Here is a 24,813-nt window from a genome sequence, read left to right on the forward strand (position 1 = left end):
AAGCATTGTTATCCATGCATTAATTCCCGACCCCTCCACATTTTTCTTTTAATGCTAAATAATAAATACGTACATTCATAATATTTTCCCGGAATTCAAGACATGTATCCAATATTTCTCACAAAAATTTAATATTTTATACGACATTATGATAATATGTGTATTTTTCAACGTTTTTACTGTAATCTCCGCGTTACTTAGCAAATTTCATAAACAAGCAAACGGCAACGAGAATGTAAATTTCATGGAAATTTGGTCTGGACATCCTAAGTTAAATATTCATGTTTGTTTTCACAAAAACCTTGTAACGAAGAAAACAAAAAATTATTTCGATAATCCCGTTGACCTAAATAATGGAGGCGGTGTTTATGAAAATATCCAATTTATGGTCGATAGTAAAAATACAAGAGAATGCCTCTATTCTTTCAATATTCTCGAGTAAACACGGATCTCTGAATGACAAATTGACTTTAAGAAAACCGCCCTGGGATGCTCCTGCCTTCCACACCGTGTACACCTATCAAGGCAAAGGTCTATACGCCAACGTACCCGTTTAATTCATAAAATGTCGATTTTCAATGTTGGTTCACCCTCACATTCTCCGTAAATTTGAATTTCTATGGTGCATGCCCGCACGTAATAGAAAAAGTGAATTTCCTACATTGACGTGCACTGGAACTTTATGTGACCAGAGCTTGGCATATTCGGATATTGCTCATTAAAATCATGTCTACGTTTATGGAAAAAGTTCGTCACATGGAAATCAATCTTTACACTAATTTACACCTATTTTTATGGGAAAGGGGACAAATTTTAAAGCTGAAGTTCCCGCGCATTTACATCGAGATAAGTGTGTGCGATAAGGTACCCCCACACGGATATCATTAGGTTTCCACATGTCCGTGTGCCGTAATGTAATGAACGTGTACGGACATTCAATAAAAAGTTAGTGTTCAATGTGGAATTAGATTTTCCAGAAATATCAATTTCAACGCGTTCCAACTTTCCTAAAAGGTAAATTCCCAATCGAAAAATTTCCACGTGGAAGCGCTTATACATTTCCCAGACATTAAATTTTTGCCCTGACTAAGCGGTAGGTAGAAAAAATTGATTTTTTATATTTACGTGCGCGTAGGTATATTATGTAATCACACATTACTAAAAAAGTACATCACCATTGAGGAATTTCTATTAACGCACGAATGAGGGGAACTTGCTACTTGCACAGGGGGCGCAAATTTCGATATTCATATAACAAATCTTGGCAACAATACGGGAAAAACGAGCTTTGCCGATTTCTTTTTTTATGGAAACGTGCCTAGTGGATCGCCTAAAAATCCATTTTCCGAGATTCAAAGAAACTTTGAGGCCTTTGAATTAGGCCACGACCGAGAACCAGCAACATTGAAAATGGTGATCGCGTCACATCCCCAATGCTCGTATGTTTTTGGTCCTGGCGTGTTTTCAATCCTCTATGATGGGATAGGTCCTCGTGGCCCGAAGGTTCTTTTTAGAGTCCATGGGCCCCACTTGCCGCACGTGGCGTTAAATTAATGTAGATCAAACGTTGCTCGTTATACAAAGATTTCATCAATTTTTCAGCGTTGTTTTTTCTTTCCATAATTATTCGGAGCACCTCCGGTGATTCACAGCGTTTGCATTCGAAGCCTCGCTCACACCTACTTCAAAAAAACTTGAAAATTTCCATCATTCGATCACCAATATTTCGCAAGGTAAAAGAAATGCTGAAACCAATGATCAACGGATTGGGTGCTTCTCCCTTCCGAATAATTACCTAAAGCGCTGATCGGAAACTTACACTCCAAATATGGGTTCGTTTCCCCTTTGGGTATTTTTTTGAAATAGCGGATATTCCCTTTGACTCGTTTCTCTAACAAAAACAATTTTCAAAGTCTTCAAATATATATGAATGTGGGTAAAATATCAAACGAAAATAATGATTCTTTTTTTGCTTGAGAGCGCTAGACAGACAATTATTTAGGAGTTTAGCGATGCACACGAGTTGGGTTTTAAACTCTGCACGATATTTGAAGTTACTAAATAATTCCTGCAGATACTTTAGAACCGTCAGGAATTGTTTGCAAGGCCTATAGGAGCACTCAATACAATGTATAATTTATTTTTAACTGTCCTGTCCAACATGGATTGAAAATCGCTTGATGGGCGGTACGTGACGTTAATTTGGCAGTCTACCGGATAATTTAATAGTCCAATGTTACCTCATTAGACTTACCTTCCTCTCAGTCACCACATACAGGTGCATGAGTTGGGAATCAAAATACAAGTCTTGATTCACTGGAGATCCCTCCTCCACAATTATATCTCCATATTCCAGAGCGGATGACTGTGATTCCACGACGACCTAGAAAGAAACCGACTTTAAATGGGATTGTTGTAATACGAGACTAATATTTTATTATCTTTGCATTATAAATGAGCCCGAAAGCGACACTAAAAAACGTTAAAGGGTTTCACGGTATACGAAATGATATAGGAATTCACATGTAATGCGCGATGTTGAGGGCTTTTTACAAATTGCTGTATGTCGGGAAACTGACAATTTTGCTTTTAAAGTTTATATTTTTAAAGGTTTATAAAATCGCATATAAAATTTGAAAATAAATCTCTCGTCGCTCATAGAGATATCGTCGGGAAATATGCATATTTGATTGCACATCGCATGGTAGGAGGAATTTATCCCAGAGCATTTGCGCAACCAAATATCGTAAACCGAAAAGGTCACCATCACTTTTCTCTGAAATTTATATTAATTTTGGTCCTCCCATAGCTTACATAGCCTACATTTAATTACCAACTTTCTGCATGAAACGCTATGGAAACAATTTTATTTTTCGTCCATGGAGGTCGAAGTTCAGATTCAACAAGGGCCGATTCGTCACAAATCTTCGCCTGGGGTAAATCCAGAACAAATCCACATCTCGAGATATCACACAGAGCCGACTAATTATCAAAGTATCAATTGCTTCGAGCCCCAATCGCTTCAAGCTCGACAGCGACATATCGGAGTAAACCAGTCGATCCAGCCTCGCACGCTTAAACAAAGAGATTTATACGATTTGTTCTCGCCATTCGACGTTTGTGTCTCCTAGAAGTTGTGATGTTCCGGCATTCTTAAATTCAATATTCCATGAGGCACGTTCGGCAGATAACTTAAAAAATTCCACCTCCGGAAGTTTTAATTAGAATTATTCCAGATGAAATTTCCGGAGGTCCCGAATTTTACCTCCGTGGACACGTAGATGTACAGGGTGTCCGTTTTTAGAGCTCTACTAGGAGGATCCTGGTTACCGTACACGGTACAACGCCGGTTAAGTTGTGCAATTCGCAGGTCGAGAAAAGCACCATTTCAAATTTTGAAAAATTCCGGTGACGTCCGGAGGACGACAGGGTCAGGGAAGTTGATGGCGGTTGACGAAAATCGAAACGTCGGGTTTCAAGTCAATGACATCGATAAATAAAACGTTTTTTTTTGCAAAAGCTAAATTCTCTTAGCGATTTTAGCGAGTCGATATATCACAGAAGTGGATTGCGAATGACCGTCCTTGTGGTCGCAATCGGGCGACCCAAGAACATAATTTATTTGAAATTTGCATAATATCCGGTTTCATGATCCCAATCCACAACATTTCTGCTAAAATTTAGAAACCGATTATTATCTAAAGAAGCCGCCGATGTGATTGCGTGCTAATGATTACGAGACCATGTGTGATGGTTGTTTACATGGTATTCAGATTGGTTTTGATGTTAACTTTGATTTGTGACCTGCGACTGCGAAGGACACAATATCTGCATTCAAGAAATATATCGTGCCCGGTAAGGGTCTCCTGATAAAAGAATAGGCCCCGCTGAACCCCATCTGACGTATACACGGTCAGTACCAAAAATATTGGGACGGAGGATGAACACTTACAAAATCACATATTTCCCGTTAAAAAGTGATAAATAAACAGATATTTGTTTAATATTATATTAGATCACCAACAATAAAAATTTACAGTAGGAGCTTCGACATATTTAACAACAAAAATATGCAATAAACGAATATTCAAAATTGAAATATTGCAAAGATCCAAAAAAATCGGTACGATTTAGTTCTTGTACTTCTACGGAAATCACAGATATTTTCAACATTTAGTGTGGCCACCTTTTTTCCCAATAATGCTTTTTAACTGCCTTGGCACTGAAAAAGTAATTTTTTGTAGAAAATCTCTCTCTCTCTCTCAATTTCTTCCATTTTTTTGCAATGCTTGCTTTAAAGTGTCCTTATTAGTAATTTGATGGTTTCTTATTTGTGTCTCAAGAAAATGCCATACATTCTCATTGAGGTTAAGGTCTGAGGACTGGGCAGGAGTTTTGATGACCTCAAGACAATTATAAAGTAGCCAGACTTATACTATTCGAGCGCTGCGTTTGGGGGTCGTTGTCTTAATAGAATTTGAACGTGTTTCAAATGTTCACATTTTCACTAATACATTTAAGATTTTGTTTTAAAAGATTGAGATAGTACGCTTTGTCCATTGTTTCTTCTATGAACACCAATTTCCCAACGCCCACACCTGACATGCATCCCCAAGCCATGACAGACCCTCCACCATACTTCAAAGTTATACGTAGATTCTCAGTTTTCAACGCTTCATTTGCCTTTCTTCACACTCTACGGCACCCATCAAAGCCAAGGATGTTGAATTTGGACTTACCACAGAAAATTGCATCCATGACCAGTAGTCATTTTCATTTAGGATGTGGCTGGACTCAAATTTTAGCCGCATTTTCTGATTCTTTTCATTCAGCCATGTTTGTTTGTTGGCTATTCTGCCATGATAACCATGAGAATGGATGCATCAGCGTATCGTTTGAAGAGGTACCCTTTTCTGTGTATGTGTTGGTCTAATACAATTTTGAGTTTTGAAGCACTCATTTTTGGTTCTTTAACTTTTCGCATAATAAGAATTTAGTCCCCTTTGATTCAAAAGTTGTTGGTGACCAGGTTGTGGAATAAAGTCCAGTTTCATTTTTATATATCATAAAATAATATTTCCCGCTGTACTTTTACTGAGTTTTCATAAGCAATTTTACTATAGGAACAGTCTGTTTCATGATCATACACCATGAATTCTCCTAAATCGAAACTTGTGTTTTTACCGCGCCCTGTATTGTAATTATGTAATTTGAAAACTAAATAGCACTACTCAGCATAGCAGGAACAAGATGAAACAAGTTTTTATTTATCAAAATCAGATTGTTGATGTCGGGAGCATTATGAGTCATGGTAAGGGTATGTAACGGAATGGTCCCAATGATTTTAGATCATTGAGCGGTTGCCATTTTGATTATTTATTGATTTCGAATTTTTGTAGTTAAATGTTTGAAAACCCTAACTATAAATATTTACTGTTAGTGATTCAAACCATTATTATAAAAAAAACTGCATTTGTTTAAAAAAATTTAATTACGAAATACCTTATTTTGTAAGTGTTTAGCGTTCGTCTCAATATTTTTGGTACTGGCTGTAGATGGTGATTTTTCTCCTAAAAATTTGCCCATATTGCAAAGACCCAACCTCAAAACGCTTACGCCTTAAGTTTGAGGGTGCTACGTTGGTTCCGGAGCCCTTTTTTGTGGACATTTTTAGAGATTTGGGGACACGAAAAAATTGGTCATCGATGTGTGATTCAATACTTTCATTTGAAAGATCTTAGTCCATCCAACATCAAAGCATGGATTCTGCTCTAGGCGAATCTGGTCTATCGTAAACCGCTCTAATATATTGGATAGCAGGGTTTAAACGCGGTTGGAGGGAGTGCCAAGACGAGGTCCGCAGAAGTTGGCCCCATGACACTCCAGATCTGACCACTCAAGATATTGTCGTGAAAATCCACGAAAACTCTACTTGAAGACCGTCGGCTAAAATTGCCTAACTTAGCAGACATGATGGTCATTTCAAAAAGTGTTATACCCGGCGGAACAATTGGATATGGCGAGCTGCGCCCAAGATGAACAAAAACGGCACCGTGAGGACGTTTCAAGGGAGTGTTTGGCAAAGTTTCGCAGCAATAAAGCCGAGTTTTGCGTCGATTCATAACCATGAATGAAACACGGGTTCATCATTTCGCTCCTGAGACGAAAGAAAAGTCAAAACAATGGAGTCAAAGAGGAGAATCAGTTCCAAAGGAGGAAAAAAGCGACCGCATTGGGCAAAAAAAATGTTTTTTTTTTCATCAAGACCACGAAGCAATCTACGCTTCCGTCATCGCGATGGGCAAATCCTATCTATTGGGTTTCGAAATTATCCCAAGCCCACCCTATCGCCAAATTTAACCCTCTCAGATTATTTTCTATTTCCAAACTTGAAATAGTGGTTGGGTGGAAAGAGATTTGCGAAAAATGAAAAGGTGAAGTATGAGGTTGATGCTTATTCTGAAACATTCAGAAGCTTCTTACTATGAACCAGATATAGAACATCTCTGGGAAAAGTGTATAAATCTTAAAGGAGACCATGTTGAGAAATAATGTAATAAATCAATTTTTTTCTTTTTTTCAAGTGTTATGTCTGGTACTTTTGGGAGTACCCTCGTAAAGTATTAAATTAAGTGTGATTTCAAACAAAAAAAGTGCACTTAGCGGCTTTGATAGAAACGATAGGATTTTCGGGGGGTCAAATTTGGCGCCTGAGGGCACGCGAAAACAGCTAATTCGAGGTAACAAAAAATTCTTCTTCCCCACTGCCCAAAGCTTAGCCGAGGAGACCTTAAGAAAGAAGATAGTTCTTGCTTTCAAAATTCAATGGGGCGGTTAAATATCTTAAAAACTACAGCGACTGCAGACTGAGCAGCAACTCTAATGTCTTAATTGTCGAGGCGAGCTCTGGCAATACCATCGTACCTTTTTCAAGTGTCCTGTGCTGGTTCCAATGAAAACCACAGTGAAATCTCCAGTGGAAGTGGCGACAACGGCAGTTAATCTGGTACCGAACGTCAGGACCGGAATCGCAGAAACGGCCTGTTCTCCTCCGAGAGGGGTGTTGACGTCTAACCCGCAGAAATCTTCTCCAATTGACTGTAATTTCTGGAAAGAACACATAGGAATTAATAAAATGGAAAGATTAATTGCCTCAAACGTGTAAATGTGCAAGCTAATTGATGGAGCTGCTGTAAGTTAGCATAAGTTGGAAATGGTCGATCCTTCGGATTCATACTATGTGCGGCACATTAATCAACCGCGTTATAACGTATCTTCAAGATACAATTAGCAAACCGTAGATCTTTCGAAGTAAAAATTTTCAATGAAAGGATGTAGGTACTTTCCTGTGTGAGAAAAAAAAAGAGGGTACAATTTCCATTATATATATCATTAAACCTTTACTGACTTGCAATATATTTCGATTTGCGGGATGTAAAATTGTACCTCGAGTCATCTCCCATCCTCCTTTTAAATTTTTTACCTGGTTAATTAATCTTTTTAAATAAAGAAAATTCTTGAGGATAGAAATGTAATGTGCCCATTTAAACTCTCTCCCAGACACGCAGGTTGAAGTCTTTTTTCGAACTAGGGAGGGCAACGCCTTCGATTGGATTTGGGAATACGTATTTTCTACATAAACCATTTCGCAAAGAGTGTCGTGGGCACTTATTTAAGAAACACACAGTCAACCGTTGTTTCCTAAACCTGAAATAAGTAGAGTTTAAGTAAAATTAAATTACAAACCATCGCGAGGAAATTGCTCTATAAAGTTGTCTCACTAACTCTAAGAAGTTATACAGAGGAGGTGAAATTGCCTCACGGCCCTGCCCGGATTTTGAGGTCAAGATATTATTGTAGCAGGTAGGGAAACAGAGAGGAACTATTCAGATTTATTGCGAAATTCATAGGATTTTGATCATTTAACGAAACTTTGCATTGCGATCATTTATTAATGGAAATCGAACGTCTGTTCTACCTTGACGGCAAATCAGAAGGAGCAATTTCATATTCGCAGTCCTTTATTTTCCAGGAGCTTGCAGGTCACTGTTATAACATAAAAAGATATTAACATGTGTCTCTTATTGCTTTGTTGTCTTAGAAATATCCTCTACTTTTTCTAGGGCATAAACCTGAACTCTGCTATATTATTTAAGAGATCTCTCGACTCGGCTCTGTGTTTGCGCCTGGAACCACACCCCTCTCTCCCCAATTTTATTAATTTTTTTTTCCGTTGCTCGTGAAACTTTAAACAAAACATTTTTATGCACCATTTTGGTTCTTTCAAGCCCCACTGTGTCTCTTAAATTAATATTTCTATAGAGAAAATGCGGTCATTGGCTCATAATCAAGATGAGACAGGTTTTAATTTTAATCCTTCTATACGTTCATTTTCAACCAAATTAATCAAGCACTTGATATTCGTCCACTAGAGCTGGGTGTATTAAATTTCATTTTAAAGTACTTTATTGATAAAAAAAATAAGGACCGGAATAATAATTTTAATAGAATATCCCGCTACATCAGGTCACAGCTTACATACCCACTAACGTATAACAAATTGCCTTGGAAACAAAAAGCAGGAAATATTTATTGAAAATAAAAGAGACTTCTCGGTCACATTTTCCATTTCTGGAAGAAGTCATCAATAATGGTCTTTTAAGCTGCAACGACGAAAATTTCCGGGAATACGAATGACCTTTACGACTCAACGAAGTAAGGCAATATGTAAAATGTAACTTTCAACTGGAAACAAGCAAACGTTTCTTAAGACAGCTAGGGTAGGGAACACGTATACAGGATGTCCCAAATGTTCTCGTCCACATAGTGATTCCTTAAAAAAAAATCCAGTCAAAGCAAACAATTACATTAAAATTTAAAGATCGATTTTGTAATTAAAAGGGTGCGTGAATGTCCTGCAGCCGCGTCGACGACTTTTTTGAAAAACTAGGGGGGTGTGTTCTTGAGGTGTCACCCCTTGTGAGATGAGCAGCGCGAAACGAAACTGTCCAAAACTTTAATTTTAGACGTTTCGAGGCTAGTTCCGGCCTTCATCATCAATCAATCAATATGGGTGCGCAGATCTCTCGCATGGCTGGTTTAGTTTGAGAAACAAATTTTTGTCAGAGTCCTTTTTCCATTCGTTGTTTCTCTCCGTAATGTTTTAGTCAAATTATTCGAATCCAACGCCTTTGCCTGTCCAGTCATTTGGGCCAAATGAAACCACCATTCAATACCAAAACCACCACGTCAAAACAGACGCTGCGCGAGATTGTACAGGACTATTAGTTGCTATGCAAAAAGACGATGATTCTTTGTGGATATTTTAAGTGATTTTTTTAGATCAAGAGGTGGTTGCTGTTTTGATTGAGATTGATCACAACGGCTTACGCATGACCGACATAAAGTCGTGGCAGGTGCAGCATGCGCTTTGTGGGACTTTCTCAGGTAGCACACCCTGCGTATTTTCTCGGAATCTTCGAGCCTTTGTTTAAAAACATCCAAAATCACACGTTTAATGTTTATAATTTTCTTCGGTCACGTGTCCCTTTAACGCACCAAAAATTAATGGCTTCTTCTTTAACTTATTTTGCATGTACATACATATCTGCAGGTTTTCAGTATCGTGAAGTGAATAGGGGCAATGGGTGCAGTAAAATAAAACAAAAAACAATTTACAAATATAATAAATAACATAATGGAACTTAACGCATGTATTTTAATTATTTTTCAATTATGTTGTAAATTTGTTTCTATTTGGGTAAGAGTGGTTTGGTTAGGTTAGCTGAAGTCTCATTATACTGGTTAAGTCAATTTCGAGAAAGGTACTTTAAGCTGGTGTACGACGGAAGGAAGAGGAATTTGTTTGATAGGATTAGGGAGTTAAAGGATGAAAAGAAGAAGGATAAGTAGGTGGAAGTGCACCAGTTGGAGAAGATGTAAACAAAAACAGAGACTAATAAAAAAACATAAGTTAAAGAAAAGAAAACATATGCCTTGACTGTGGCAAGAAACGGGGAGAAAAGATAGAGGAGACAGTAGATAGAATTACGGAAACAGTTAGGGACAGTGGGGAAAATCCGCAGGAAATGAGACTGAGGACGACAAGGGAGAGACATATTTTGGTGGCGATGGGGAATCAGGAGGGGAGCGCCAGGGAAATGAAACGAACGATGCGAGAGAGAATAATGACCAGAGGGCGACTTGGTGGGACCGGGAATCTGCGAGGGAGAGGATAAGAGGAAGTGCTGCTATAAGTGTGGGGAGGGACGACACATTGGAAGGATGCGCAATGAGGAGGAGAGGTGCGTGTACTGTGCCAGTAAGGAACACAGGACGACATCTGGAAGATGTGACGCGTTCAGGATGAACCTGGAGAGGGCGAAGAACGAGGCCGCGCTGCCTCCCAGGAGAGGTGCGTAGTCAAGAGGTGCCCCCCCGTAACGCCTGGCGGCTGTTCCGAAGGGATCCGGGTGAAGAGAGGAAAGAGAGTTTAGCCGGTCGGCTCTCCATGGATTGGAATGCCAATCCGACACAAAGTGGACACATTAGATCGACTTGTGCCAGGCCCATGATGTCTGCTCGGAGAATCTCCTCAACCTCCATAAAAAAAAAACCTTCATTATACTATTTATTATATTTTGTAACTGTTTTTTGTTTTATTTCTCCTCATTCATTACCTCTGTTCACGTCAGGGTCCCGAAGGCTTGCAGATACTTATATGGAGAATAAGTAAAAAATTCGCAATTTCTTGCAGAGGATCACGATTTACATCAACGAAGTTTTTTTTTTTTTAAAGGAGGAACCGTTATTTTTTTGATCGGTTAAAGTGATACGGACCCTTCTCTCTTTGCGAAAAAGTGTCAAAAACTTGCAAAAACAGCTTGGGACAGACATAACTCGAAACGCCTTCCAATTGCGCACCTCGGGCTGCAACGACTGAAAATTTCGGGGTCACGAACGACCTTTAGGACTCCAACGAAATACGGCGATACGCAAAATGTAGCTTTGAACTGAAACAGGTAAACGTTCCTTAAATTGCAAATTTCATTGTTCTACACATTAAAGTTTTAATTAATCTTGAATAGGCAGCGTGGTGAGTTGTAATATTCTCGTTTAAGAGTACTCCTGGAAGTATCAGGCGAGAGCTTAGAATTTAATTCAGTTTGCAAAATTCATATTTTGAAAGGGTGAAAGACTTCCACGAAAATACGCAGGTAAATATTTCAGGCCAACGATTAGAGGTTAAAGGAGAGGTGCATAAAAACTTAATTTCAAAAACTTGTTACTTTGTCGACATATTTACCCGATCTGATACACAAATTATTTTATCACGTTTAATTCCTTTTGATCGACTCGATTCGTAAAAAAAGTTATATTTTCACACATCTAATCGACGACAAACTTTCACTGCTGTCGAGGCGAAAAAGAAACTGAAATTGGTTCTTGCGTAAAATTAGCGTTACCCGTTAGAATTATAATTTAATCCTGTTGATTGACCTTGCCATGCTTATAGACTTATTAATAGTCAATTTACTGTAAGATTTATTATAATGCCTATTTTAGGCCAGAGCAGTTAGTCCTCACATCTCTCGAACGTGTGAAACGAATTTTTAAATTGAGGCGAGAGATATATAGTCCTCGTGATAGTCAATACTCATTTCTTGTAACTGATGGGTGGCTGGAGCAAGAAGCTAAATTTCAGCCAGGCATGGAATGTACTAGCTGATTGAATTTAGATGCCTGTGTCTCAAGCCAGAATGTGAAGATTTTTTTTTTTTTTTTAAATGGCATTTAGACAGAAAATTGTCCTAAAATCCAAGATTTAGATCTTAGGACAATATTCCCCAGGGCAGTGATTTTAATAATTTCCCTTGAATCTGGACCGAGTGGAAAATTGCAACTTGGTACGAAAAGTGAATTCCAATTATAGCGAATTCCCTCCGAAGAATTCATCTATTCGACACGCACAAGGCGAGGTTATGAAATATTTCAGGGTTCAGGTAAAGGAAACCGGACCTTTGTTTTCAGCTCGAATGATAATAAATGTCTGTCGTAATGAAACGACCATGGAATCGCTTTGGTTATAGGAGAGTAATTGGAAGAACCCGACGTAAAAACGAAGACCAGGAAACTGACGGAAAGTACTTCGAATCATACGTACTCTACGTTTTAAAAACGAACCACCTGCGATTCAATAGATGCCAAAAGGAGAACGGATCATGTTTCAACACGTTTAATTCCTCCGACCGACGAAAATGACCGTACGACCGCAGCAAACGGTTTTTTTTCTGTTGAAAAATGGGGATATTATTAAACTCCTATTTTATTACATGATTTATAATTGATATTGACTGAATGCACGTCTTGATTTCTTGCAGGCGATTGGCTGCTTAGTTACGAATCACAATGGGATAAAATAAAACACGAAATATTCCGCTATCAAAAAAAAAAAAAATTTGGTGATAGAATGAGGTCGGAATTGCATCAGTCCGTCGTTAAAAGGCGTTGAGTTACTTTGGCTCTAACACTCGCACGCGTTACTCGATTTTTCAAGCTCTCAATTACAGGAAAGCAATCTAAGTTTTTCTATTTCGACACGAGTATTTTAATTTCATTTCTTATCTACGTTCTATATTTTAAAGCGGGTTAGTAAATTCCAGCGAATGTGCCGATGAATTTCGATCTACCTATTAACCTCGACAACTAGTCCTTTGAGAACAGGGCTGATTAATATCTGAGCAAACAAACGGCGCAAGGGGTTTGGGAATTATTCGTCAATCGCAGTGTTTGGGCTCTGTACACAGAGGCTCAAAAACAAGGAAAATGCACTAACCGCATTGTTTAATGTACAGGATTCAATTTGCATTATACGCAATTCACTGGAGCTTACAAAGACTTGTCAACGGTCTGCCTGAGTTTACAAGGTCGAAGTTTCTTCCTGACTATGGAAGCAATCAAACGCTTCAGTAAACCGAGTTCCGACGTGGTTCCAACCGGGCAATATGCCATGCGCCGCATCGGTGCTAGTGGACCGCGCACAAGTTTGCCGCCAACCAATGGGAGCGTGGCTAGCTGGTATTTAAGCGCGTAGCCGTCGAATTTGTCCCAGTTCCATTAGATGCGGAGGAGAGGGCCAGTAAAGGCAACAATTTGCCCAGCCCCTTCAAACAAACTTAATACTCATTGTTTTACGCCAAAAGAAGTATACTGGAATCTATTAAACCCCGAAATCGCAACAATATATTTGGGATTTAGTCGAAATGGAATTCTTGAATTTAATTAAGCTTAGTTAAGTTCGAAATTATAGTTGGAATTTAGTTAAATGTTTGATATATTCAGTCGGACCTAGATTTGCCCAATTCATTGTGCATCTCTGCTCAAGGATTTTTCGAAGCAGCACTTGTAAATCAGAAATTGGATTCAGATAGGTCTGCAACGATCGAATAGGAATACGTTGAAAGCTGAAGAACCACGAGCCTACTCCAGCCGCGATAATGTCATATTTATTGGATTACTGGAGGAGATTCGAACTCGAACTTTCTCCCCAAACGTGAAATTTCTAAAACTCATACAATTTCCTAAAATAATTCGAATTCAAGGCATTACAAGTGAAAATTCAAGGATGAGTAATTATAAGCCGCCGTAATAAAGCGAAACAGCTTCCCTGAATTTCCCCAAAACTCAAGAAAGCTATTTAATAAACGGGAAAGGAAAAAGGCTGTTTAAGGGGGATATCCCCTAGTTAAAGTCGTATGGGAGCATAGGGTGACGTGTCGTTTTCTTTTTCTAAATATTTCTAGGGAACCGTTTTCGAGTTGGATAAGGGCTGTTGAGAAAAGGAACTAAATGCAGCACTTACAAGGCGTAAATCCATATGTTTCGAGTATTAACTGGACTGAAAATGAGAAGAAATCATGGGAAATGTCTCCGAAAGTTCCCGACAAACCGAAGACCGGCATATTTTATACAGTAGCGTACGAAGGGACGTGACCGAACAAAAATTACTACAATCCGAAATTTAGGGCAAACGTACTTTTTCGTGTCGCACTTAAACGTTCTTTAACCATCATATGTTTCTGAAGAGGGAACGGTCGTTAACTTTTCCTGTTCCATATAATGAGATGGGGCGAAACGCATGCAACGTAGGCCTGGAAAAGGTTTGAACTTTAATGATAAAAGCTACTGCCTTTTTACCTTTCTTTAAAATTCCGCACTCTCTGCAGATCTCCCAAATAAAAAATTAACGAAGACTGGAAAATAAAAAGGTACTTATTCAAACTTTCCAGTATATCCATCAATTTAAAGCTGATTTTACGCTTGAATGTTTATTCCCCACAAAAGGGGATTTCTAGAGATCGCATACATTCTTATTTACGCGAGAAAAATCTCTGATGCAGCTGGTTTCGATTTCGTTTTCTTTACCAAGATTGAAACGTTACTTTCTTAATTTAAACTTTTTAACAGGAAAATTTGTTCGGCAATTAGTTAAATACGTGAACGTCCAAGGCTTAATGCTGATCAGAAGCTCGACCATCGAAATATCTCGAGAAGCACTTTTACTCCCGCTACCAAGAGCGAAGGGATATATTCTGAATTTATTGAAAATCATCATAATCATCAATAAATCATGAAGCCTGAAAATATTTTTTGCGGCACAAACCTGACTTTAGGAACAGTTACTGGACGCGCACCACCCATTAATTTCCTATAAACGCTTTATTGCGCACCCAACATATCTTTAGATAGCTTATTATAAGCTGAATTCTCCGTTAATTCCCATGAATCATAGCTGTGATGCAATTTTTGAAATACATAAAATTTTCTTATTCCGAAGAACGGGATAGTGCGACAGGTCCTCAGGTGAAATTTCCTTAAAGTGTTTCAATTTGAAAGATGCATTAATTTTTACACGCGATTATTGTGTTTTTTAAATTTGACGGAGAGCTGAACGATCGAAGAATAAATTTTTAATCAGAAGTAAAACATTAATAAAAACACTGGTAAGTAGCAGCTGCTATTTTAGTCACTGTAATTACAAGGAGTTGCGGTAGAAGCTCCCACCATGTAATTTCGTAAAATTACCTGTATGTTCCTGGAGTAAGTTAAAACTTACCGGTGACCCGAATTGAGGATTTATAAGCTCATAGTTAATGTGGATTACGAATTTAGGACTAGCAGGAAGGAAATCTAGCTCGTGGGATGTTCAGTGACTATACGAATGAATACCAGAATCATCCCACACAGGTTTCATCGCATACTGAAGCAAAACGAACGGATAAAGTCCTTCCTCTCTTATACCCATATGTAGATAAACATTCCTTCATGGAGATTCTCTATGTGGGAGCCGATTTCTTGAATCAGGTTTCATTATGTTGCCTCAATAAGAAGGAATGGCTGATGTGGGTCTAGCTTAGCTGCACAAAAGGATCTAATCAGGCCTGTTATCATCAGTTTCCACTGCACTATCTTATTCCTCGAACTATGAGATGCTCGTATTAGATTTGAAATTTGTTTTCAGTGGGCGTATTGACTGACTGTGAGACCTTTATATCTAGTATCGGGGTTATACAGGGGAAACTCAAAAAAACGGGCGAAGCTATTAACTCAGTTATCTGTGCAGGGATTTTGATGAACTAAAGACCAAATTAAAGTATATTTTTCAGGCTACTGAGTAGGGTCAAAGCTGATTTTTTTTAACTCAACTTCTGTGTCAGGTGTCGATCACAGAATTTAAAATAGAACTTCATTTTTTTTTCAACATTTTTTCACAAAAAATATTTTTCTGAATCTAATGATGCATGACAAGTAAATGTTAAAACGATTTTTAACTGAAAAAAATGGACAATTTTCAACAATACGAGTTCCGTCTCTATCTTAAATTTGGACATCATGAATTATGTGGCCATCTGTATCGTCTTGGAGCCATCTGCGTTATCCCGTGGTCATCTGCATTTCATTTAATCTCATTTTATTGTATTATTCGGTGCAAAGGCGCGTGGCGCCATGGACAACTGGCGCCCATGTGATGTCTAGTGAGAAGGGACACGGTAAAGCCGCCCTCAGCTATTGGAACCACATCACTCTTTCTCATAAATAATTAAGTTCTATTTGAAATTGTGAAATTGACACCTGAAACAGAATAAAATGAGTTAAAAAAAAACGAACTTTAACGTTAGTTAGTAGTTTTAAAAATATCATTTTATTTGATTTTTAGTTCATAAAAATCCATTCATAAACAACTGAGTTATAGATGCTCCCGTTTTTTTTCTGAAACACCCAGAGTATTTCCGGGGAGGTTCGACTTCGTCACAAAAAGAGGAAGAAAAAGAATGTTGTGAAATCCAATGGCCCGATTTGTTTGCTGCCCAGTATCTCAATCTTTCAGCTGCAGGGCAGCTATCCAGAAAATGCTCTAGTTTCTTCGTCATCCGCATAGTATATATCACTTTCCTCGAGACCATCACTTCACCATCTTTTTCTCCGGGGTTAGTGTGCTTGGTGAACTACACATTAATCTCACCAAAAGCTTCCTATTATCCATAAATGAGCAACATCAAACTTCTTTAAATCTCTTAGACATTTTTCTGCCTTTGACAGACAAACTTCCTCGACTCAAGCAATTTCCTAGGAATACTCACGCGACACCAAGTTTATTCCCTACGCAATAACAATGCGCACGAGATGTAAAAATGTTTCCCTACGCAATAACAATGCGCACGAGAGATAATTTTTGTCTCTATGCGACAGGAATGCGCACGAGACATAAAAATTATTTATTCCTAACCCGAGCTAACCATGCTTAACTGAGCATTAATTCACAAAGATGGAATGCTACACTGATTGCGAAATATCGATCGGATCCATTTGAAACGGAAAAACAAGTGTGTTGATTTGGAAGTAATTACGTAAGCAGTGAATGATGAATGTATTTTCACATAGAGATATGAAAAATTGATAAATTATTATTTTTTTAACTGGCATTTGGTCCAAAATCTATTGATTTATGTTCCCAAGTCGGGCGTTGAAACGGAAAAAAAATCAAAAGCAAGGTTTCTGGGAAGAGCTTTGATCGAGACTATAATGAAACTTATTATGACTTGAATCAGTTTATAAGACCTGACATTACTATAACGAGAACTTTAGATGCAGTTTAGGGAAGGAGTCCATAATTCATCATAGAAATGGAGTAGCCGGGAATAGTTTTCCACGGAGTCTTGTGCACGAGAGAGATTGATCGGTTCAGGAGCGATGGTCAGTGTTGGATTGGTCTCTGGTGGCTAATAAGGAAAGTAGACGCAAAGAAGTGATGACAAGTTAATAAACTAATGTCGCAGAGCAATTTTCAGCGTAATTAGTGCATGCAGTTTTGCTTAATAGAAACATTTATCTCTCAAGGGTCCTTTGTAAAATGGAGCTAAAGAAAGTCCGACGCGGAACAACTTTGCGGGCCGAAGCCTGCACTGTCCGAAGAAAAATATGTTTAAGCTAGGTTTCAATTCTGATATCCCAGTTGTGATTGCACAACTAACTCTACTCTAACCTGTACTGTGCTAACCTATTAATCTTGAATTTCGTCAGAAATAAGGAATTGAGAAATGGGAAAGACGTTTGCAGGCTGTGTGTAGGCAGACACGCCAATAATTGAGAAAAGTTGGTTCAAGTATTACTCGGCATTTGACCGGTGGTCACAAGTGCTTCCGAAGAATCCGTGAATGCAGTTTACATCGTTTGAACCAAAGAGTTTTCTTAATTTAATCCACTTCGATCAATATCTGGAAGAATAACATCGCTTCGTGCTGCTGAATATAACCCATTTCAAAGAGACGTACAACATATTATTCCTGCTTCTTACGTCTTGTTTTCATTCAATTTTCTCGAAACCGTATGTCTTTTAGCCCGTTATTCTTTCCTAAATAGTTTCTTAATATCACTTCAAGGCATTAAACTGGCTTTGGTATATCAAAACGTCATCAAAAGTCCCATAATTACGATTTTAGGAGCCAAAACCGTTCTAGGCCATTTCTACAGCATCGCAAGAAACGCTCAAAGGGCATAAGGATATTAATACAAATCTCAAGAGATGGGCAAAAACTTCAGCCAACATATTTCACTCTGGCATACTCCCTACCAACAATCTTCTTTTTGCGGAGCAATTATTTAACAGGAATTTAATACACAGCAAAGTTTTAATCGTGCTACAGGATACAAGTGCGATTATAAATCAACACCAGACTACCACCGTTTAGGAAGTTGAAAACAGCCAGAATTTATATCGAGTAAATAGCACTCAAACTAAGCTTCATGTCTGGATATTAATCGGCAGCTTCTTTACAACCTCAATCTGAGTGGCACTGGTGCAAGGGTCAAAGCGGCACGAGTGCAAGGGCCAGTCTAGGTCAGTGACAAGGCACCATCGTCCCTTGTTTCATTTCTAGCGGAAGACGTTTTAGAATATTGTTATTCAAAAATTGTTATTGAGGAGGACAGGGACAAATATTTATGTGCTGAATTATCCCCTTTCCACATGACTTAAACTTCGGCAAGATATATTGCTAATTCTTACAACGAAACAAGAGTTCGACGTTCGTCACCCTCCTGATACGGCGGGACTTGTTAGTGCGAGCCTTTCTTTTCAAAGACCTAACCCCAAACCGAAAAAAACTTCGGTCGAGAAATTTATCCACTTGCAGGGGCGGGGAAATATCGCCCTCGTCCCCTAACTTGCCTGAATAAATCATAATTACTTCGTCAAATATTTAGTTATATGAACCCAAACCAAGGAAATTTCGGAATGGGGCAGTAATAATTTGCCCGTTATTATAGTAAACTTTACCTATAAATTTTAAAAGTTCTTAAAAGGGACATTTCAAAATAATGTTGATTGGCTAAATGGACTTCAGTTTTACTTTTATTAGCCTCAACGGTTTTCATTAAAATATTGCTTTTTTAATGGAAAATTTCAGGTAACTGGCCACCGGGTTTGCTTGACACATTGCCAGACGTATTTCTGTTGAAAAAACCAAAAAGGTGTCACGAATTAATCCGTTTCGTGTAAATTGTCTGCAGCCCCTCGGCTCAAAATAAAATGGTTACATCATGCAATCTGTTCCACCCCTGCTAAACGACGAGCGTTTATGAATCGAACCGACGTTGACTGTCTGCGCATCGCTTGAAGTCCACGAACACGCCCCTCTTTGATTTTTTTTTCGTGGAGGGTAGCCTCCAAAAGTATATGAGCCCCAAGATATGCAGCGTTTGATTATATTTCAATATTATGTTGAAACAAGTAGAGGTTAACCAAACGTTGTGTAAATGAATTTGTTGAAGGCGATGGAAACTCGAGAAATATATTCACTGGTTTTCCCTGTAGCTACGAAGCTAATCCAAATTTCTATGAGTTTCAAAGGTAAATTTGGTGTAAAATTTGCAGAAAATTTTTCCCACCGAATTGACACGCTACAAATACAAATATTAAAACAGCGACGGTAACTGCATGTTATTAGCTTGTTTGAAGTCCTTTTTATTAATAAGGGGAAATTTGTTTAACTGAATTTATACCGGTAGTTTTATGGATTTCCAATGAACGCTCTTTTTGACAAATGGTGCATATTTAGTGTGATTTTCAACTAAATTGAAAATGCCCGAGGCAATAACAATCACAACCGAAATGCATTCTGCATTACAATCCGGGGCTTTATTTTCCACTAGTACTGATTGTTTTTCAGTGCTTTTCCTGGACAATTTTATACTGGCTAAACTTTTGTTACCTATAAAAGGTTTTCCACATTATTGAAACACAAATACAATATGCTCTGGAGAATAATTTTTAACATCAGTAGCTATCAGGGCGATTTATATAAAATCATTTAACGGCTCTTTTCAGCAAAGTTGCAAAGTCAATATAAATATGTGTGTAATGTAAATTCGTTTTGTTAACATATGAACAAAATTCGCCCAAAAATAAAGCTATTTTTGCATTTTTTGTTTACCTTTTTCAGCATACCTTACTACCTTTTTGTGGCTTACGCCCTGTTAGGGTCAACAGAGCAAAATACGAGCAACTTTACCTGGAAGATAATCTCTATGGAACCTAAGAATGCACCCCATGCTCCGGATTTAATTCAGGCCTCAAAGAAGGTAAAATTGCTGCCAATTATCGTGTGGAATTTGCGCCACTGGCGCAACTTATTAACAATTTCAATATCATCATGGTTTAATATGCGCGGTACTTAATAATTGATTAATTCAGATAAAGAGAAGGCAAGTATGATACCAACACAATAGAAAATCGTATAAATCTTGAGTTGGTGCACCCACGTTGTAATTCAACTTCCGTGAATTAAAGGAACATACGTCTTCCATATTGTAACGATATGTATTAGCTCATTGTGTGCTCGTGATATAATATATGCCGTGGCTTTATTTATCTATGGCTCGTTTAGTTGGTGTCAATTTTATCGCCGTTTTGCATTATAGGTGTAAATGGACAGGAAGGACTGATGTAGACCATTATCTCTAGTAGTTGAAATATAATTTGGATTCAAAGGAAGCAATAGAACAAGTTGTTTCGGACATATTTATATTGGAGATTAAGCAAGGGGCCAAAGAAATACGTGAACAATTTTCTGTATTGAATATCCAAGGAGATTGAGCATGTTTCCAGATGCAAAACCTCCGTTGTGAATACCTCTCCATGACTAAATTTAACCTATGCGAACTAATGATATTTTGGGGCGTTACAACGGCAAAATCGTTGTACTTTTCAGTGAATAATGAAAGACAATGCTAAGCGTCAGCAACAATCATTATTCCTTTTAGAAATCTAAAATTAAACTAAAGTCATATGTATTACACATACTCACTCCTACCATGCTCATTTACGATGTTGCCCAATTTTTCGAATATTTAAGCCGCTTAAGTCCAGGTTCAAGGAATTTGTGTGGTATTATTACGAAGGCAAGGTTTTTATGGATGGTGTGCCACGAACCTCTTAGGAGGATACACAGGGTGTTCCCAAATATTATATACATACGAAAGGCGGTAATTCTTTAGCTTATTTCATGAGTAAAAGTTCACATAAACAGAAGCCCGCAAACATTTCGTTTCCTAATTACACGGTGGCCGAATTTCAGAAAATTTTCAGTTTGTATATTCCTACCCTGAACTTCTAACAGGCAGGTCCAAATAAACATCTAAAGTTCTTAAAAATAAAAGATTTCCTTTAACAAACAATTGCTAAGCCATAATAAATTTTAATCTTATCTGGGGGATTGCACCAAATAATTTTTTTCTCGTTAACCGACGGAGATGCGAAATAAATTCAAGAAGCTAAAAAGTTCCTAAACAAAATAAAAAAATCATTTTGTATTTTAGCATCTACCAGAGGCGCACCACGAAAAAGTTCAGGAGGAGAAAAGGAGGCATGACCCCTGAAAAATATCACCCTGTAGATCATCGAAACCATTTGACATGACCCAGAGGACATACTATATTCCAAATGATCGTCAAATATCTAAAGAACTGCAGGAGTTACAATGAAAAAACTGAACTTTTTCTGAAATTTTCATACCCTGTAGATAGGTAACGAACCTCGTGCGGACTTACATTTATGTGAACTTTTAATCATGAATAAAGCTAAAAAATTACCCGCTTTAGTTTTGCATGATATTCAGAAACACTCTGTAGAATGCTTTCGAGGATAGTGCGGCTTACTGGAAGACGCTATGCTGGGGGGCACACTCGAGTAAGCCGATCAACAAGGAGAAGTTAACTCTCCATGGTTCAAATCAAGTAAATTTTTATGCACGTCACAGGCTTCATATTGACAGTGATGCCATATATATTCAAAATCAATATGTAGGTGGAATTTGTCAGGTATTGGTGCAACAGTATAGGCAAAGAAAAGAACGGTTTCAAACACCAAATTAATCGAAACGTCAAAAAATTAAGCGGCAGCCGTGCAAAAAAGAGGGTTATGTTCAGACATTCAAATATATCTCTATCCTTTTTTAGCATATTAATTATATGACTTGCCATTTCGAGTAAGACGACTCTCAACTGTTACATTTGGTGACGTCCACAAACAGTTACGTCATTCGAATCATAGACATATCAACGCTGCTGCGGTTAAAATTGGGGTGTCAAACCCAGGCTTCTGCACTGGTTCTAGAAAATTGCAAGGTCATCACATAAGGAGCCGAGGCGTGGTAATCAAAAGGCAAGCAAACTACCGCAAGGGGCAACCTAAGCAACATGTAAATTCTTTTCAGTTTTGCAATAAGTGCTGCTTTTAGCGAACCCTCACCACGGCTATGGAACGGGTTCTTGGACGGATTCTCCTTCAGTCGCAGTTGTCATTGAAGAGGGAGTTATGGCCGTTCTCGTACAGACGCCAGCCAGGGGGCGCACGAGTTCAATTGTAGTGGAATCAGCCTTTTTTGTGACTGTATTAAATTCAAATGTCCAAACGTATGTTTCTAATAATAACAAACACAAGTTATGCTCCTACAGTGACGAAATGACTAATTCCATGTCATAACAATTTTAATTTCATTTCAATTGCAAGGGACGTCTATAAATGCTTAATGGTGTTGATGCAAGGAAATTTGATTGTTTATATGTATGATGGAAGCAAATGTGTTATTTGATTAATGCATCGAAATGATCTATCATCGACATTTTAAGAAACAACGTTGCAACGAAGGAATCTACCGCCCCCCCCCCCCCCCCCATACAGAACCCCTCTTAACACCAACCGCAGAAAATTTCGCAACAATGTGCAATTGGTGAAACAATTTTAATTGTTCTTGTAAGATGGAGGGCAGTTGGAATCGAGTTCAATTATAATTTTTTAATCAGTCGCCGGTTGATATTTAGCGGCTTTGGTCGGGTGCGACGCACCTGCAAATGCTTTAGTCTGTGCGTCGGCCTTGGTGCGTTCGGCCCATGCAAACGCGTATCGTGGAAACTTAACTCACCACTACGTTGCGACAGTCGATACTTTCAATTAATTTTTTTATCAAAATGGAAATCTGGAATAACCAAGCACCGAAATATGAGTATGATGTGAAATCATAGTTTACGTAACTGTAAAATAACCACCCTGAATACTATGCTATGCATAGCAATGGTAAAACTCAAACAGAGCGAAACAAACTTTCCTGTTATTTATTCGGAAGTTACCATCTATGCATATTATGAATTCGAAATGACATATTTCGTGAAAATTACCCGTATTTCTTCATCTGGATTCTATTTCCAGATGTCTGATAGAAAATTACTATTGTCAGCAGCTCTTATTAGGCCGTAAATGCAAGAGACTCCAATTATTGTTTTATATATAGCATTTCTGGAGATGGATTTCTGGAAAGCTTCATGTGAATATGTCCTCAAATGTGTCTTTAATTAGATACCGGGCGAGGAAGTGCGAGCGCACTCGCTTTAATGGGTTTCTTTGCTTCTTGGCAATAACGGAAAAATAGCTACAGATTATGGAAAAAGATGGAAGAGACGAAAGTTTCTATCGCATCTGAAATGAATATTTAGAGAATTAACGCAGACATATAGACACGTCCTCCTCGCAAATTAGTTTAATAAGAAGTTGAAGAACTTCGAGACAACCGAGAACTTAAGCATTTCTCGTATATACGAAAGTCTCTATTTAACAAACAGGCTTAAAGGGGCTGCAAGTTTGATAACTTAAGAAGACGGAATTTCCATGGTTTGGATATTAATTCAAGCTAATTCAATAGACACAAAAAGATAATTCATATCTACTCTCTAACTAACAGCTCATAAGACTGGTGTTTTATGTTTATTCTTGAAGTTTAATTAAAAATGTACGAATTTATGAAAAAACGAGCTCTCGTTTCAGCGTTTCTTATTGTCGTGGGGAAGCTTAAAAATATTATGAGGAATTATGTATGCATTAGAAAGGAATTTAATATGTTCGGTTAGAGCTTCAGTAATAAAACGGTTTAATTTCCTTGGAATTGTGTTTGCTTTTAATTTCTATGTGATCTCCGTTATAATGTATAGCGGTTCTTAAGTGAAAATTATTTTATTACATTTTATCGGTACGTTAAACTACGACCACGAGTCCATTCAGAGCTTCCATGTATCCGTAAAATTGTTTTGACATCTGCTAATTTATTCGCAGAAACATGTTTCGGTATCTACCGGTTATGTCTCATGTCTCCATAGAGATAACTGAAAATGTGGTCCATTAACCACATGGGAATAGACCTAGACGTCCGGAAGCTTTCAAATTTTTAGTTTAATTAGAGATTTGGTTGCCATCAGTGGGTTGCAAATAAAATATTTCGAAATTTGTTTGCGACACAAGATGTGAAATTGTCCTCCGATTGCCAACTGCACTACTTGGATGCTTTAACCTCCTTTCTCTGTGATAAGTGAGCGTATTTTATATATTTTTTTCAAACAATAAAAGCTGTTCCTAGCTAGTTTTGAAAATAATGACAATGGCCTAGTTTGGCTACTGCCCTCCGAACAAAAAATGCGGGAAAAAAATCAGACGAGTGAACGTGAATTGGTCACAACTTGCGTGAAAATGGATCAAAACTTATCGTGACACGCCAGATAATCTGCAATTGCTCACAACTAACAATGCCAAGAAATCAGCAATTTAATCTGCCATTTAATCTTCCTTACATTTTTTCTGGCTTTAAAAGCTATCAGCTCATCGTCTTGTGAAAACCTGTATGGTATTAAAAGAAAAAAATGGGGAGCCATCTATGTCATTACACGTCTTCAGCAACCGGTAGGCGGGTTATTAGAAATCCATCCATTAAT

At 38.0% G+C, this 24,813-nt stretch overlaps 1 protein-coding gene across 1 annotated transcript in view; it reads right to left on the reverse strand.

Moving 5' to 3' along the window:
- Positions 1-24,813, reverse strand: part of PlexA (plexin A) — a 142,567-nt gene that overhangs the window by 19,102 nt on the left and 98,652 nt on the right. The window contains exons 3-4 of the mRNA XM_066302837.1: positions 6,925-7,107; positions 2,255-2,383 (exon numbers count right to left, since the gene is read on the reverse strand). Of these exons, the coding sequence (XP_066158934.1) occupies positions 2,255-2,383; positions 6,925-7,107 (312 nt within the window). The remainder of the gene's footprint in view (positions 1-2,254; positions 2,384-6,924; positions 7,108-24,813) is intronic.

Source organism: Euwallacea fornicatus, chromosome 3, assembly GCF_040115645.1.
Source record: "Euwallacea fornicatus isolate EFF26 chromosome 3, ASM4011564v1, whole genome shotgun sequence".
NCBI classification, from domain to species: Eukaryota; Metazoa; Arthropoda; class Insecta; order Coleoptera; family Curculionidae; genus Euwallacea; species Euwallacea fornicatus.